This window comes from Pinus tabuliformis, chromosome 1_1, assembly GCF_031772625.1.
Source record: "Pinus tabuliformis cultivar Carrire ecotype Pingquan chromosome 1_1, CPIR1, whole genome shotgun sequence".
NCBI lineage: Eukaryota > Viridiplantae > Streptophyta > Pinopsida > Pinales > Pinaceae > Pinus > Pinus tabuliformis.
In genome coordinates, this window is record NC_142297.1 from 362,350,534 (window position 1) to 362,367,130 (window position 16,597).

The window sequence follows — 16,597 nt, forward strand, 5'->3', positions numbered from 1 at the left end:
TGACCAATTCCATTTTAGCACGATGATAATTAGCTAACTTATTTAGTGAGGGGAATAGGCTCAATTGATAGGAATCATGCATGAATAAGCAACGTCTAAGTTGAGCCAAACATGAGAACGAAGAACTAAGGAACCACTAAAACACCAAGAAATCATCCAATGAAACCTTAAAAATTATTAATTGGAGAGAATTTCTAGTTAGAGATATGAGAGACCAGCATAGGTTTTTGGGATTTCTAGCCAAATCAAGAAGGTTTCCAAAATTTGAAATGTAAACACTAAAAAATATGGCACCTTTGGGAGTAAGAAGTCGAGCCCAACTATTGTCTCCTAAGAAGAAGTTTCCTGGCACTACTGAGATGGCTTTCAAACTAGAAATCTTCGTTCTCTAGACTTCCCACAAGTAGTAGTGGTGAATGAACCAACATAACCCACTGAGAGGGGTAATAAAAAATCTGAGATGGAGCTATTCACAGAGCTACTAGGGAGATGCCCCCTCAATGCCACCCTTGAAACAAAAAAATGTTCCAGAGCCAAATTTACAATTTTTGTGTTAATGGACTTCACATAGATACACAAAAAAGTGTAATTAAAAGTTGATCAGTGCTCATCTCAAATTTAGACTTAATTCGCTTGTCTAGTCACATGAATCCTACAAGATTGAAAATAAATTCCACAATACTTCTTTTACGTAAATTCATCACAATCCTAAGTAGTAAATGGTTCAAGGTATGAGATAGAAGGATTAAATCATCTAAGGCATGACAAATGAAATACAATGATGATTCAAATATTTTCACCTCAAAGATGCATACAGAATTTCATATAAATGAGCATGTAGCCATGAAATCATATCACATAAAAGGAGTGGAAATAAAATTCAACCTTGAGAAAAAAGGAACAAAATAACTTGATAATGGAGCAAATCTAGTGTGGGTTACACCTCTGGGCTTTGCTCAAAGTGGGGAGGCCTCATTCATTAATATTCACCAAAATTAAATTACATGCACGTACAAAAGACACCTTGTATCTCCACTTCCGGCGATGGTCTAAAAATGCACATTTTTGCTGAAGAAATGGGATGCACCATTGAATTCCTGGTGAAATTTTGTGAAAAATGACTGCAAACTTGACTCCCTTCTAACACCATTAAAATTTGGACCAAAGATTCCTTCTCATTGGTTGACCAGAATTATGATTGTCAAATGATAGATATGACTTCACCACTACGCTCCTTGCGTAAAACCTATTGAAGGAGCATAAAGTCGGTCTGGTTATGAAACTATCAAAATTTGGCCATTAGGGAATCTTTTAGATTCCTCATGACTCCACACATATTTTATTCTGCAGGTTTACTGAAAACCACTAATCATATGAGATATATTTTGACACCATCAGAATCCTAGTGAAATTATGGTTAATTTGAGTACAAACTTGGCATGTTTCTAACACATTGAAAAATTAGCTCCAAGGGAATCTCAAGATTCCTCATAGATTCCTTCAACTCAAGGTTCCATCCTCCTCAATCTTAGTGTCACTCATTCTCTGTCCCCTATCGAATGAAAAAAATTGGGTTTTAAATTCATTTTTGGGTGGACATGTCAAAGTGGTACACATTGGGCACAAGGTTGGCAATAAGAGGTTAAGTTGTTGATGACCTAACAATTACAGGTTCAAATCCCGACCTTGGTAACATTTTGTTGGTTTTTGTTTTCTTTTTGGTTTAGAAGCAACTTTTATAGTTTTCAGTTGTTACAGGGCCCCCTGTGGGTAGGACGACCAGTAGGGAGAGCTTTTTTGAATCCCATGAGCCTCCAAATTTATTACATCATATCTATTGTTGTAGGCATGTCATTTCTGCGTGATTTGATGTTGGGTGGCAGTTTCATATGGCTGTTGGGGGGCTGCCAGTGGGGGCTCAGTTGGCCGAGATTTACCATCGCCAATCAACCCAAAAAAATGATTTTCTCGATTCAAAAACAAATAATAATTAAAAAACCATGCACCGATTTTTAAGAGTCACTGATAATTTTAAAGAGGGGAAAAATTCGCCTATTCTAGCTGCTAGAATCTATTGCTTATAAGTTTCAAATTGTTGCATCATTAGTTGCTACTAAATTTAGCAACTTCCACCAAATTTAGTCAGACCTCCAATTTTAGCAGACCTCCAAATTTAATTGGTGCTCCTGCCAAGTTTAGCCAATGGGCCTAGTTCAACCAAATCTTTGACTGGCCATAACTTTTTCATATTAACTCGAATTGAGGTGTCCTTTGCGCCATCGAAAAATTGCAACGAGTTATTCGATCTAACCCTAGTTTCCTGACAATCTAAGAACTTTTATTTTTATCCTTTCTCGAGCCATCTTTGATTTCTTAGCCTCTCTAGAGCCACTTGGATCATTCCTCCCCACTGAGGAGCTTTTGGTCCTCTAAAAAGCATGAACATAATATGCAATCTATTATGTTCCATTGTCTGCACCACAAGTGTCTTGACAGACCACACTTCATTCTCCTTCAACCTTGTTCTTCGCAGCCATAAGTGATGAATCGAGACTTGTATTCTCTGCAAACCTGTAGTACAATATTTTCAAACTACATGTTCAGTTACAAGACCCAAGCATCTACATGTACTTTCCAAGAGTTTATAACACACACTCTTTGGTCATGTGTACATCATAATCGAAACCAATACCTCAGCTATCAACAAAAGGTCAAAAACATCATCGTTAATTTAATAAGTGACAGAAAACACATCATCACTTTTACAATTATATCAGAACACATGATTTATAAAATTTGGCCATTTCAAGCTACTATATCTAGCAAAACCATCTCTTACTTAATAAAGTGAATGTGTCGTCTTCTTATGGTAGATTCACTAGTTGAACATCTTCACCAACTAGTTCCTTCATTTTTTTTTCTTGGGCATGGAGTATTTCACATATGGCTCTCGAGTGTCCATCTTTGTTGTAGTGAGTTCAATGGTTCTTCCTCCTCCAAACGTTTTGGGCCTTCTTTGAATGTTTGTTCTTGATGAGTCCCTGATGAGGATAAATTCCTGTGTAATTGTCACTATCATTGGAATGTGATGATTTGCTCCCATCATCCGTTATTGGTTGGTCATTGGCTATATTGGAGCATTCTCCAACCTCTTTTATGACATACCCAAGTCCTGCATAACGAGGCAATTCCTCCACTTTGATGGGATTCACAATGCCCCAGGCATTAGTGTTGAGGCTCTTTGCCTGATATCTCATCTTCTTGAACTATTTTGATCCAGTTCTTATAGTATGTTTCTCAAAAGCAGTGAAAACATCATCATAAAAAGAGCATGAAATTGAATAATTACTTTTTACCTTAGGCTTTTTATACTAAAACTTTTGCAAGGCCTCCTCCTTGGCTTGTAATTGACGTTGCAACCTTTCTTTCTCCTCCTCTTATTTTTGTAGGAGTCTCCTTTGTTCCACATTCTACGCCTGAATTATTTGGTTAATATCTTTGAGTTCTTGGAGCCCTGTGAAATTTGGTTTCCTCCTCATTTTTGGCACAACATCTGTTGAAATCTTTGTCTCATCACCCAAATCAGAACCCAAGTCAATAGGTCCATATTATGCAATCCCAAGCACTCCAATCTTCATATTATTACCTAAGTCTGATCCCAAGTCAATTGGTCCAACACCTGCAAATCCTGCAGATGTGATCTTCTTGTCATCCTCTCATTTAGATTCTTGGTCTTGTTGCACAGTTGAAACTGTCATTTTATTCTTATTTTTTTGGTTCCTCTTAGGCTTCAATTTTGGATTCAATTTCCACCAATGATCCTCATCATACCCTTCTTTCTCACAATGAGTACAAGAGGGATTTTCTTCTCTTATCTTAGTTGCTACTTCCCTCTTTAGGTAGTCATCTGTCCCATGCTTCCCCCTGCATTCAAGATGTACATCCTTCACACTAGCTTCATCAAGAGATTTAGGTTCAAATTGTTGACACATAATCATTGTGATTGGGTGAATTATTGTAAATAAATAATTGAGAAATGTGAAGAGTCATCGGGAGATGAACTGAACAGTCTCTCCCTCATGTATATAACAGACCTACCTGATTGAATGAATAGACGAATCAGTTATTTGTTTTGTGGAGTTACTGCCTGGCCTGACATGGTATCAGAGCCAGATCCTTTTTAGCCTTTGTGTCCCTTGTAACTCCCTGTCTGCTCTCCATATAGTTAAGCAGGTTCTCCATAAAATTAGCTACCCCTCTGTCTGACTGTTCAGTTCTCTGACTGTCATAAACGTTTCAAAAAGAGGCATTATTGCACCTATGCCTCCACTGCATGATTTCCTTCACTTGATTATTCTCACCTTGGTCGCATCTGTCTCCATTTATTTTTTGTAGTTGGCCACTGCTTGAGCTCTTTTTTTGTATCTTTGAACAATCTGCCCACCTGGTATCTGCTGCCCAGCACCATATCTTCGTATAATACCATATCGCATACCGAGCCATGGGTGCAACATGAAAATGTTGTATCAGCTCCAGTTGAATGCAGTTTTTAAATCATTTGAACGCTGTTGAATGACGTTATTTGAACGCTGTTGAATGATGTTATTGGAATGAATCTACTATGCCAGGCAGAGATACCTGTTTTTCTTTAACTTTGAATGGTATATACGTATTAATGTTGTCCATAAAGTTAGAATGCATTTGGTAACGCTGTCTTTATTCAGCCGCAAGTTTCTCAATTGATGTATGTCGTATAATGTGGAAGCATTACTGTCTGCCGTCATCAATGACCTAGAATAGCAAAGCAACCCGCTTTTGAATAATAGTGTTGATTTATTTAATGGTATGTGCCCGACCAAGTTCTGGTATTGAATACGTTTTGGTATATTAAATGCATTTTGATATTCGTTTTCTAATGGTATGTGCCTGTCCAGTGGTATTTGAAACTGACATGGTACATTCAAATGTCATGTTGAATCTGTTGAATGCGTTGAAGGGGCATATATATGGAATATGAACTGCTGTGCGCTTGTTGAAATGATGTGCATTGTGGAATATTAACACTGCTTTATTGAATGCGTAGATTGGTATATATGGTATATGAAAGTGAAATGCTATGCGCTGTGGAATATTAACACTGCTTTATTGAATACGCTGCTCCTATTGAGTTAATGGTCCAGTTATATGTTGGATATATGATATGAGGATGATTTTATAAACATTAGAGGGATTTGAAGAAAACATAGTGCATAAAGTATTTGAAATCTTTTTGCCCTTGTGAGTACAATTTCATTGTATATCAGCAGAAGTATTTTTCTATCAGTAGAAATAATTTTTGTTACAATGTGCATTCAAGAGAAAGAGGAAGATATTTTAGAGGCAGGGGGGGCAGACACCCTCAAGAAGAAAAGGCAGATTGCACTGCATACGCTGCAAAAGAAATGGATCACATGATGCCTCTACATGCAAGCTACCATGGGACAAAATTGAGAAGAAAAGAAACCAACAGAAAGGTAAAACTGATGATACAGACAAAGGTAAAGCAGCTAAATCCACTCACTATGTTGAAGCACAATGTAACATTGGAGTAAATGAAAATTTGTTTAATGCTTCACTTGCTTCCTGGAAAGATGATTGGTTGCTTGATTCAGGAGCAACCTGTCACATGACTCATAGAAAAGATTTTTTTGAAGATTTTACTGACAATGTTGAAGGAGCAGTATACTTTGCAGATCAATAAAAATCCAAGCCATCAGGGCTTGGCACAATCAGGCTTAAACTGCCTGGTCTTCCAGACTTTCTTCTGGATCATGTTTTATATCTCCCACAACTCAAGAGAAACTTGTTGTCCTTGGTCCACATCCGCCAGCAAGGTCACTCCATTCATATGTCTGATGGCAAGCTTGAGGTAAGAAAAGCATCTTACCACTCACTTGTCATGAGGGGAATAGAAGAAGAAAGGCTTCTCAAACTGCAAGGAACCTCTTCTCATGCACAACATTTCTCATATATTTCTCATCATGAAGAAGGTACACTTCCATCAAGTTTATTATGGCATGCTAGATTTGGACATTTAAACTATGACAGTCTCCGCTTATTGAAGAAAAATGGCTAGAAAACTTAAGCAATGTGATTCTTGCATTCTAGGAAAGCATAGCAAACAGTCTTTTCATGATTCACATTCAAGAGAACATAGGAAACTTGAACTCATTCATTCAGATTTATGTGGTCCAATGCCTATTTCTTCTGCAAATGGAAATAAGTATATCATGACGTTTATTGATGACTACACCAAAATGTGTTGGGTTTATTTATTGAAGAATAAATCTGATTCTTTTCAAACATTCAAGAATTTTCATAAATGGATTGAAAATGATGCACAATCTCATATTGGCTCTATTCGCACTGATAATGGAAAAGAATATACATCAAATGAATTTGAAAACTATCTGCGCCAACATGGTATCAAACATCAAACAACTATGCCTTATAATCGCCAACAGAATGGTGTAGCTGAAAGAATGAATAGAACAATCTTGAATATGGTACGATCTATGCTTTTCTTCAAAAATGTAAAGATAATGTTTTGGGCTGATGCTATTCTATGTGCTGCATATATAAACAATAGATGTCCATCTAATGCTATAAGAAACAAGACTCCTTATGAATTATGGTATGGACATGTTCCTTCGGTAAAACATCTCAAGATCTTTGGTTCCACCTGTTACGCTTTGATACCAAAGTTACATAGAAACAAACTTGGTGCTAGAAGTCGTAAGTGTATCTTCCTGGGGTATTCAAACACCTCCAAATCATACCGCCTCTATGATGAAGTAAATAAAAAATTTGTTGTATCTAGAGATGTAATTTTTCTTGAATCATCCAAATCTGACAATGTTGTTGAGTGGCAACTTGATCATTTGGATAGATTCGCAAAAACGAAATCATTTCAAGAATTTGATAATCAAATTCCACATCTTGAAGGGGGGATTCCTATTCTAGATCAACATGTGGAATCTTCTTCTGAAGAATACTCTCCCCTGACTGAAACTCCAACAATGGATGATGCTTTAAGTGATGTAATCGATAGAATTAGGAGGCTCATCTTGATTCAATCCCAACTCAATCAACAGAGCAGCCTGGACCATCTCAGAAAGGTCCCCCAAAGTGGCTGATGAAGACACTTGAAAGTGTTCATCCTGATGAAATTGGAAAAACAGGAACCAGAAATTCAAACCGACAAAATGGAGGTGATATAGATGACTCTAATTCACCTCTTGATATGGATGTTTCTTATGATTGTGAATTGAACTTGTCTACATAATTTGAACCAACTTCCTTTAAAGAAGCTGCTTCTCATGATGAATGGAAAGAAGCGATGCAAAAGGACTATGATGCCCTCATAAAGAACGACACTTGGAAGCTGGTTGATCCTCCATTTGGAACCAAACCAATTGGCTGCAAGTGGGTCTACAAGAACAAGTACAAAGCTGATGGCTCACTTGACAAGCACAAAGCTAGGCTTGTGGAAAAGGGTTTTTCACAGAAGGAAGGGGTCGATTAAGAGGAAAATTTTTCCCCCACAGCAAAATGGGCCACCATCCGGACACTCTTTGCAATAGCAGCTCAGAACGTTTGGAAAGTCCATCAAATGGATGTAAAAACTGCCTTCTTGAATGGAGATCTAAAAGAGAATGTTTTTATGTCCCAGCCTGAAGGATTTGTTGTGAAAGGACATGAAAATAAAGTATGCAAACTTGTAAAGTCCTTATATGGCCTAAAACAAGCACCACGAGCCTGGTATGAAAAACTAACTGAGCATCTTCTGAAACTCAACTTCAATCATTTTGATCTTGATGATGCAACTTTATTTGTCAAGAAAGTTGGCAAAACAGTTGTATATCTTGTGGTATATGTAGATGATCTTTTAATGACAGGGAACAATGAAAGCTACATTGCATCCATAAAGAAGGAATTGTGGAAAAGTTTTGAACTGACTAATTTGGGCTATGTTCATTACTATCTTGGCATTGAAGTAACCCAACATCCAAAGTCCATATTTCTTTCTCAAAAGAAATACATTGGAGATTTGTTAAACAGATTTGGCATGACAGAGTGCAATCCTCTTACTACTCCAATGGAACAAAACTTAAAGCTCACATCTATTGAAGGAAAGGAATTTGAGGATGCAACAAAGTATAGATAGCTTGTAGGAAGTCTCATCTACCTCACTACTACCAGACCAGACATTTCATTTGCTGTTGGAATCCTCTCCAGGTTTATGCAAAAGCCTTCTGAGGGACATTGGTCTGCTGCAAAAAGGGTTCTAAGGTACTTGAAGGGAACTCAAGACCTTGGAATCAAGTATACACAGGTGGACGACTTCAGCTTGATTGGATACTCTGATTCAGACTTCGATGGAGACAAATAAACTGGGGTATCTACTTCAGCATATGCTATGAGTCTTGGATCAGGAGATGTCTCCTGGAGATCACGCAAACAATCAGTTCCAGCAGATTCCACAACATAAGAAAAATACGTGGCAGCAGCTGAAGCAACAAAAGAAATTGTGTGGCTCAGGAAAATTCTTGAAGATTTGCAGGTAAAACAAGTACAATCAACCCCACTCATGATTGACAATACCTCTGCAATAAAGTTGGCCAAGAACCCAAAGTTCCATGATCGAACCAAGAACATCAATACTAAATATCATCTGATTCGACATCATGTTGAGGCCAAAACAATCCATCTATGTCATTGTTCCACAAATGAGCAAATTGCAGACATCTTCACCAAAGCGCTTGGAAGAGAAAAGCTTGAAATATTTAGAATGATGCTTGGACTCACCAACATCCCTTCAGATTAAGGGGGGGAATGTTGACACCTAATCCTTGTGATTGGGTGAATTATTGTAAATAAATAATTGAGAAATGTGAACAGTCATCGGGAGATGAACTGAACAGTCTCTCCCTCATGTATATATCAGACCTACCTGATTGAATGAATAGACGAATCAGTTATTTGTTTTGTGGAGTTACTGCCTGGCCTGACACAAATGATAGCAATGAATGACACAAATACCTATGAAAAAAGCCAATATATTTCATCAACATCCTAGGAGTGTCTAATGGAACATTCAATGCTAATGCTTGTTTCCTAAACTCCTCTATAAAATTATGAACATTTTGACCTTTACTTTCTTTAAAATGTTTCCAATCCATCATGGACTTTTGTCTATAGCCCAATAGGTAACATTGTCCTATGAAAGCATAAACGAACTCATACCAAGATGAAATAAGTTTATGACTACTCTTACCACCATTTTGAAGTTTTCCTTCCCACCAAATGAGAGAAGTGCCACTGAATCAAAGGGTTGATAGTTGGATCTTGGCTTCATCCCTTTTGATTCGTTGTATGCGCAATATACTTCAGCCTACCTAATCAAGTTATCTAACTTTTCTGCATTAGATCCTCCACTAAACATAGGAAAATCAAACTCAACATCCAACTTAAAAAATGGGTTTTTAGATGCATTCCTATGATGCATGTTAGAATTATGAGAAGAGGAAGAAGAAGAAATTTCATTGGTGGAAGGAGAGGGCTCTTCTCCTCCACCTTCATGATTTACCAAGACATGATCATCTGGTTGTTCCTTCTCTTGCTTTATTTTCTTCTCATATTTTGCAAACAATTTGTCCACCTTTTCTACCATGGCATAGAAGGCCTTGTGATAATTTCTCACTTCCTCTAACCGATCATATTCATCTTCCGTTTTCCTTCTTCATGTTGCGCTGCCCACTTCTGGATCAAACAACTTAAGTTTTCCTTCACCTCTTTAAAGATTTCCCATGGCTATCATACACTTGCAATTCACATCAATAGAAGACCTTCTCAGATACCAAACTTGATTTAGATCTTTTCACTTCAAAGATGCATACATAATTGAATATAAAGGAGCACGTAACCATGAAAACATATCACATAATAGGAGCGGAAATAAAATGCAACCATGAGAAAGCAAATGAACAAAACAACTTGATAACAGAGTTCACCCAGTGTGGGTTACGTCTCTGGGCCATGCTTAAAGTGGGGAGGTCTCATTCATTAATCTTCAACAAAATAAAATTACATGCATTTACAAAAGACACCTTATACCTGCACTTTACGTCATGGTTTGAAAATGCATACCTCTATTGAAGAAATGATTTGCACCATTAGAATCTGGATCCTCGAGAATCTCAAAGATTCCCCAAATATTCCTTCTCGCTAGTTGACTGGAATTTTACTAATCATATGACAAATCAACCTAGTTTTGAAAGTATCAAAATTTGCCATTTGAGAATCTTTTATATTCCTCATGATTCCATAAAGATTTTTTCTGCAAGTTGACTAAAAATCCAATAATCATATGAGAAATTCATTGGCACCATCAGGTTCTTGGAAAAATTTTGATTATTTTGAGTATAAATTAGGGATGTTTTCGACACAATGAAAAATTGGCTCGAAGAGAATCTCAAGATTCCTCATAGATTTCTTCAGCGCAGGGTTCCATCCTCCTCGATCTACGTTCCACTCATTCTTTGTCCCCTGTAGAATGGAAAAACTTGGGTTTTATATTGATTTTTGGGCGGACATGTCAAAATGGTTCCTATTAGGCATGCATTTGGAAAAAAGAGGTTAAGTTGTTGACTACCCAATAGTTACAAGTTCAAATCTTGACCTTGGAAACATTTTGTTTGCGCATTTTTTTTTGGTTTGGCAGCAATCTTTATAGTTGGCAGTTGTTATGGGGCTAGCCATGGGCCGGCTGGCTGAAAGGTGGGGCAAGTTTGAATCTTGTTGCCCCCAAACTTATTACATTATACGTATGGTGGCAGGTGTGTCATTTTGGTGTGATTTCATATGGGTGTTGAGGCGTTGTCGGTGGACCAGATGACGATCGGCGAGGAAGGTTCGACTCCCATCGACCTGTCCATTATATATATATATATATATATATATATATATATATATATATATATATATATATATATAGTAGGAGCTCGGTTGTCTATGTTTGACTACCGGCCAACCAGCCCAAAAAAAAATTCTTTTTTCGGTTAAAAAAATTAATTAAAAAATCATCCGTTGATTTTTAAGGGTAACTAGAAATTTTAAAGCGATGAAAAATTCGCCCATTCCAGTCGCCAGAATCTGTCGCTGATAAGTCTTAAATTGTTGCCTCGTTAGTGGCCGTCAAATTTAGCGATTTCCCCCAATTTTAGTTGGACCTCCAATTTTAGCGGACCTCCAAATTTAGTTGGCACTTTTGCCAAATTTACCCACTGGGCCTATTTTGAACAAAACTTTGACTGACCATTATTTGCTCATATGAACTTGAATAGAAGTGTCCTTTGTGTTGTTGGAAATATTGAGATGAGATCCTAGATCTGACCATAGGTTTCATTGCAATCCAAGAACTTTGATTTTTGAACCTTTCCATAGCCCTCTTTGATTTTTTAGCCTCTCTAGAGACATCTAGATCAAATGACACTGCATGGAGGTGATTATTAGCTAGTGCCATATCCATAATGGATGGAGATCTTTCATTAAACTTAGCCAGGCATGTTTAATTCTAAGGGGATCCATAATCCAATGATGTGTGGGCTAAAAAGACAATTTTTCAAATGGAGCCATAAAGAACCTAGGGAATAAGATAAAGACACTTAGAGCCATTTATTTATAGCATGGTTTCTTCCAAGAAGCAGGCTATATTAGCTTGCACATCAACTTCCTCATTATTAGATCTGAGAATATGGTATGACTTCATGAAGTGAAAAAAAACACCTAATCTTCTAATCCTTTGTAACACCAATCAGAGGGAGTTGTCTTTTGGGATGTTCTCATTATTAAAGAACTAAATAGTAAGCAATGAGTCCCCTAAAACAATGATATCTTAAACACATTTTTCTTTGGCTATGCTTAATCAAAGAGACCATACATTTCAACCTGGTTGTTGGATTTTCTCCCTAGACCCCAAGAGAATTTTACTTTCAATATTCACTCCAGATTTATTAAAATACTTCCTCCTCCCACCTCTTTAATATTTTTATAATTAATAATAATAATACAATTTAAAATAAAATTTTAATTTAATTTTTTTTAATATTATTGTTTTAAATTTTATTAATTTGAAATATATGATAATATAAATATTTTAATATCTATAAATATTTTAAAACATATAATTAAATTAAAATTCTAAAAATTGTATTTCAATCTAAATATGCTTATGAAACTAATTAATATAATTTTGGTACATATTAATTAATTACAAAACCAGAAAAAGATAAAATGTATCGTAAATATCTCAAGCAAAATCAACCATTGCCTCGTAAAAGTAACCATTGCAATGACACACGCTTATCCCATGAATTTTTTTATCTATATAAGAAAAAGGTAACGAGCTATCACCGATTTTACAATGAACTTTTTAAGAAAAATGTAAATAATTCTATTAAAAACCATGAGTACTGTGTTTTTATTATATAATGTTTATAACACCTTATATGAGGTGGGAGGTAGTCCGATAGTATTGCGGCTACATCATTTGTCTTATCAGTAATTTTATGATGAAGTTTATGAAAAATATAAATAAATTTATTAAAATTTGTCAGTAACTTATTTATTATAAATTGTTTAAAATACATTATTTAAGTTGTAAGCTTGCTCGACAGTATTGCAGCAGATGTGATTTACTGTGAGGATACCTGGCCTGTGGAGAGCTCCAACTTCCCAACATGTAAACCAATTTCTTAGATGACTTCATAAAATAAATTAATATTTTGGTGCAGTCAAAGCACGCTCATACATTCAGATATTAAAAAAACCATTATTCTGCTGAATATTTCGGCCTGAAGTTACTTCATTGACACTCAAAATATAAAACTCACTAACTTTATTTATCATTTACTCAATTACACTTCACTTATATAGGAAACTCAATTCTGTTCAATAACTACTTCAACCAACTATTATGTTCAACTCATAACTAACTATAACTAACTAATCCTATTTCTTCATTATTCTCACATCCTCCCTTAATGGAGAAATGGATTTTCTACCATACCTAACTGACTTCTAGAACTTGTACTTTGAACATTTGCTGTATTCTCAACATCTGCTGTATTCTCTATCTAACTACTGCATTAACAGAGGGTAGTTGGGATTAATACCTTTCTACCACTCCGCCTTAATTCCAACTATATAACAAACTATATATATGCTTAATGATACGACTTAAACTTTATCTTGCCTGCTGGTCTAAGTCTCAGCTAGGCTTACAACAAAACATTTCATTTTTGTCTTCTTATTAAACGGTCCATGCTTGTTCCTTTTCCATTGCTGGTGCAGTTTCATCTTCACAACACGCAAGCTTTACACAGCCTCTCACAACGCCCTGGGTTCACGGGTTCACCACGCCAACTCGGGTACACACACAGCAAGTCTGGCCTCACGCAGGGGAGCCGAATTCCTCACCTGCGCTCTCACCCCAGCTCAAACCCTGAGCTCCGATACCATACTCAAAATATAAAACTCACTAACTTTATTTATCATTTACTCAATTACACTTCACTTATATAGGAAACTCAATTCTGTTCAATAACTACTTCAACCAACTATTCTGTTCAACTCATAACTAACTATAACTAACTAATCCTATTTCTTCATTATTCTCACATTGACTTCATGCAGTACATTAATATTTTGGTGCGTTCAGAGAAGACACTTTTCATTACAATGGATCATATGCAAGTTGGCAATGGCCTGGCCCCAGGTTAGAGTGCCCGGTTGATACCCCCAGATGGCAATTGTCTAAATCCAACTTACAGCGAATAACATAGGCCCAGTTGGAAATGGCCTAGATTCATCTTACACTGCAGAGCGCAACATACAATGCATAACAGATAACATACTCGAAATTGGTGAATAGAAACGATGCAAGTTGTATTCGGGTTGGCCCAAACATGTTGGATTCGTATACACAACCAAACTAGTGAATTTAAAAATGTATTAAAATTATAGAGTTCCAGTTTACTGTTCCCTAATCATGCTTTTCTGCACTCTAGGGAATTGATTATGGGCAATCAAGCAATAGTAGGCAGTACACAATGGGATCAAGTGATGACCAGGATGACACTCACAGCCACCTTGATATTTTGAGGAAAGCGCCCAGAAGGAGGAAGATGGTAGGAAGACAGATTTGCCATCTCTTCTGCTCCCTATAAATTGAGAGCATCCTGCACCTCATTGTATCATTGAGTGAGAAGAAGATAAGTAATTGATATCTGAGTTTCAATTATACCTGCTCTCATGGCTTCTACACGCTGTTTGTCTGTTATGTATCTTCTGATGATAGTACTGGCTGTTCCGGTAAGAAGCTACTTGCATCTACCTGCTTATCAATACAACTCTTTCTTCTCTGAAGGGATGTTGTCCTGTGATACTTATTTTCAGATCTGTTACCTGGAAATTTTGTTAAAAATATCTGATTGGCCTTGAAGATGATCTCATAGCTGATAATTATTGTGTCTGCAGATGTATGCCGAAGCTATTGATATTGGAGCTTTAACAGAAGTTGGGGTGATTATATCTCAACCTCTATTTGAGTTTTACTACATCCGTATAATTCATTCCTAGATGTAGTTAGGAGGCCCGGCTTTTACACATATATAACAATCTCCTTTTTTTCCCGATTCCAGCTGCAAACACATGCAATGAATAGGAGGCTTCTGCAGACCATAGGTAAATGCTCCGAAAGGCACACATGATATTATATTTTCTATAATTGTTGAATCAACTGCTAGAACTGTTTCTTGTGAATTCGAAGCTTAGCTTAGGCATCAATTTATTGTTATCGCCGCTAATGCTGCTTCAACATTTTCTACCTATATTGCTGATGATTATAGTTTTCTTGTGGATTCACGACTTGTCTTTTAGGTTATTTGTTGCTTCTATTTCTTCTGTTATTTGTTGCTTCTATTTCTTCTGTTAGTAAGGTGGTTTTTCAAATTCAATGCTCATAGCCATTGCTTATCTTTGATATCCTCTGTACTCGTTGCTTCGGTTGTTTTCAACTCCTCTGGTGAACTCGAAAGCTCGTTTTAGGCCTTTGTTATTTGTTGTTGATGCTGTTATTGCTTTATACATTCTCTAGTGAAGTCAAGGCTCATCTTAGGCGTTTGTTGTCTTTACTTTTACTTGTGAATCACAAGTCCATCTTCAGTGTGTAATCTCGCTGTTATTGTTCTTGATGTTTTAGCTATTTCGTGTGAATTCCAGGCACATCTTTAGTTTATTGGTGGTGTTATGGTTTGTTTCTTGTTTTAGTTTTTTCTTATGAATTTAACGTTCATCCTTCGCATCACTAACTGTTTCCTGGATCGGTCAACCCAGATTGTAATGCCGCCTGCGGAGAAAGATGCAAAGAAGCATCCCGCCAGAATGTATGTTTAAGAGCTTGTGGTACATGCTGTGCCAAATGCAACTGTGTTCCTCCTGGTACATATGGAAACCAGGATCTCTGCGCATGTTATGCCAGCATGAAGACACATGACAACAAACCTAAGTGCCCTTGAGTATGCTATATCCAGTACTGTAATTTTGAGGTTGTCAGGAGTTCAGACATATATAGTTTACCAAGCATGTATATATAGCTAAATAATATGCAGTTGCAATGGATCCTTAGAAAGCTTATTATCAATGTGTGTCTACAGTTGTATACAGAATATTTCATGAATAACCGCTTAACAATGTTGGTTAGGTTACTACAAGTTCAGCCAAGTTCAGCCAAGGCTTGTATCTGGAAAGATATATTTAAGTGTGGTTAACATCATTAATGTCATAACATTATTTGTAATGTGAAAAGCAATGTTGGTTAAATGTTATTGGATGAGAATGCCTTGATATGTATAATCACCTGTAAAATTCCAACGCTATTTATGATCTTGTCGGCTGTCTATATATGATCTTGTGGGCAGTTTATATGCTCTATATATGTTCTATGGTTGGGGAGAGTTTAGAGTGTTTATCGTTGCATATGTTTTTTCATATAATTACCTCACTCGACTATCTTTTCAGCATTAATGTCCCCAATGTAACTTGTACAATTCTTTACATCTTAGCACATGTAATCTTTACATCTTAGCACATCATTTACATGGGATCTTCCTAAGAATTTGTTTGCACAAGTATAAAAAATATCATTGTTTTTTCCTATAATTACCTCACTCGACTATCTTTTCAGCATTAATGTCCTCAATGTAACTTGTATAATTCTTTACATCTTAGCACATGTAATCTTTACATCTTAGCACATCATTTACATGGGATTTTCATAAGAATTTGTTTGCACTAGTATAAAAAATATCATTTTACCTATTTATAATAAAATAAGTAGGTAAAATACATTTGAAATATGAAACATATATTTTGGATAGAGAGTTCTTAAAAAATTAATATTTAAAAATAATATTGCTGAAAATATATTTTGGATATAAAATTTATGTCATTTAAAAAAGTGTTGAAAGCATGATCAAAGTGTTATGTGGTAGGTAGA

General features: G+C 36.2%; 1 protein-coding gene across 2 annotated transcripts; it reads left to right on the forward strand.

Moving 5' to 3' along the window:
• Positions 1 to 14,305: 14,305 nt before the first annotated feature.
• LOC149213101 (cypmaclein-like) lies at positions 14,306 to 15,728 on the forward strand. 2 transcript variants are annotated; one of them, XM_089390711.1, is made up of 4 exons: positions 14,306 to 14,412; positions 14,578 to 14,622; positions 14,742 to 14,784; positions 15,436 to 15,728. In XM_089390711.1, the coding sequence occupies exons 1-4, from the start codon at positions 14,353 to 14,355 to the stop codon at positions 15,615 to 15,617; spliced, it is 330 nt and encodes a 109-aa protein (XP_089246837.1). In that variant the 5' UTR covers positions 14,306 to 14,352; the 3' UTR covers positions 15,618 to 15,728. The 2 variants fall into 2 exon arrangements, with proteins under 2 accessions (XP_089246837.1, XP_089246838.1); XM_089390712.1 differs by having other exon boundaries at positions 14,578 to 14,616.
• Positions 15,729 to 16,597: the final 869 nt, after the last annotated feature.

Bases quoted from the DNA above. Each gene is read 5' to 3' on its own strand.
- LOC149213101 (XM_089390711.1), top strand. From the start codon at position 14,353: ATGGCTTCTACACGCTGTTTGTCTGTTATGTATCTTCTGATGATAGTA. The intron at 14,623-14,741 runs GTGATTATATCT...TCCCGATTCCAG, and splicing joins GAGCTTTAACAGAAGTTGGG to CTGCAAACACATGCAATGAA. The intron at 14,785-15,435 runs GTAAATGCTCCG...CGGTCAACCCAG, and splicing joins GAGGCTTCTGCAGACCATAG to ATTGTAATGCCGCCTGCGGA.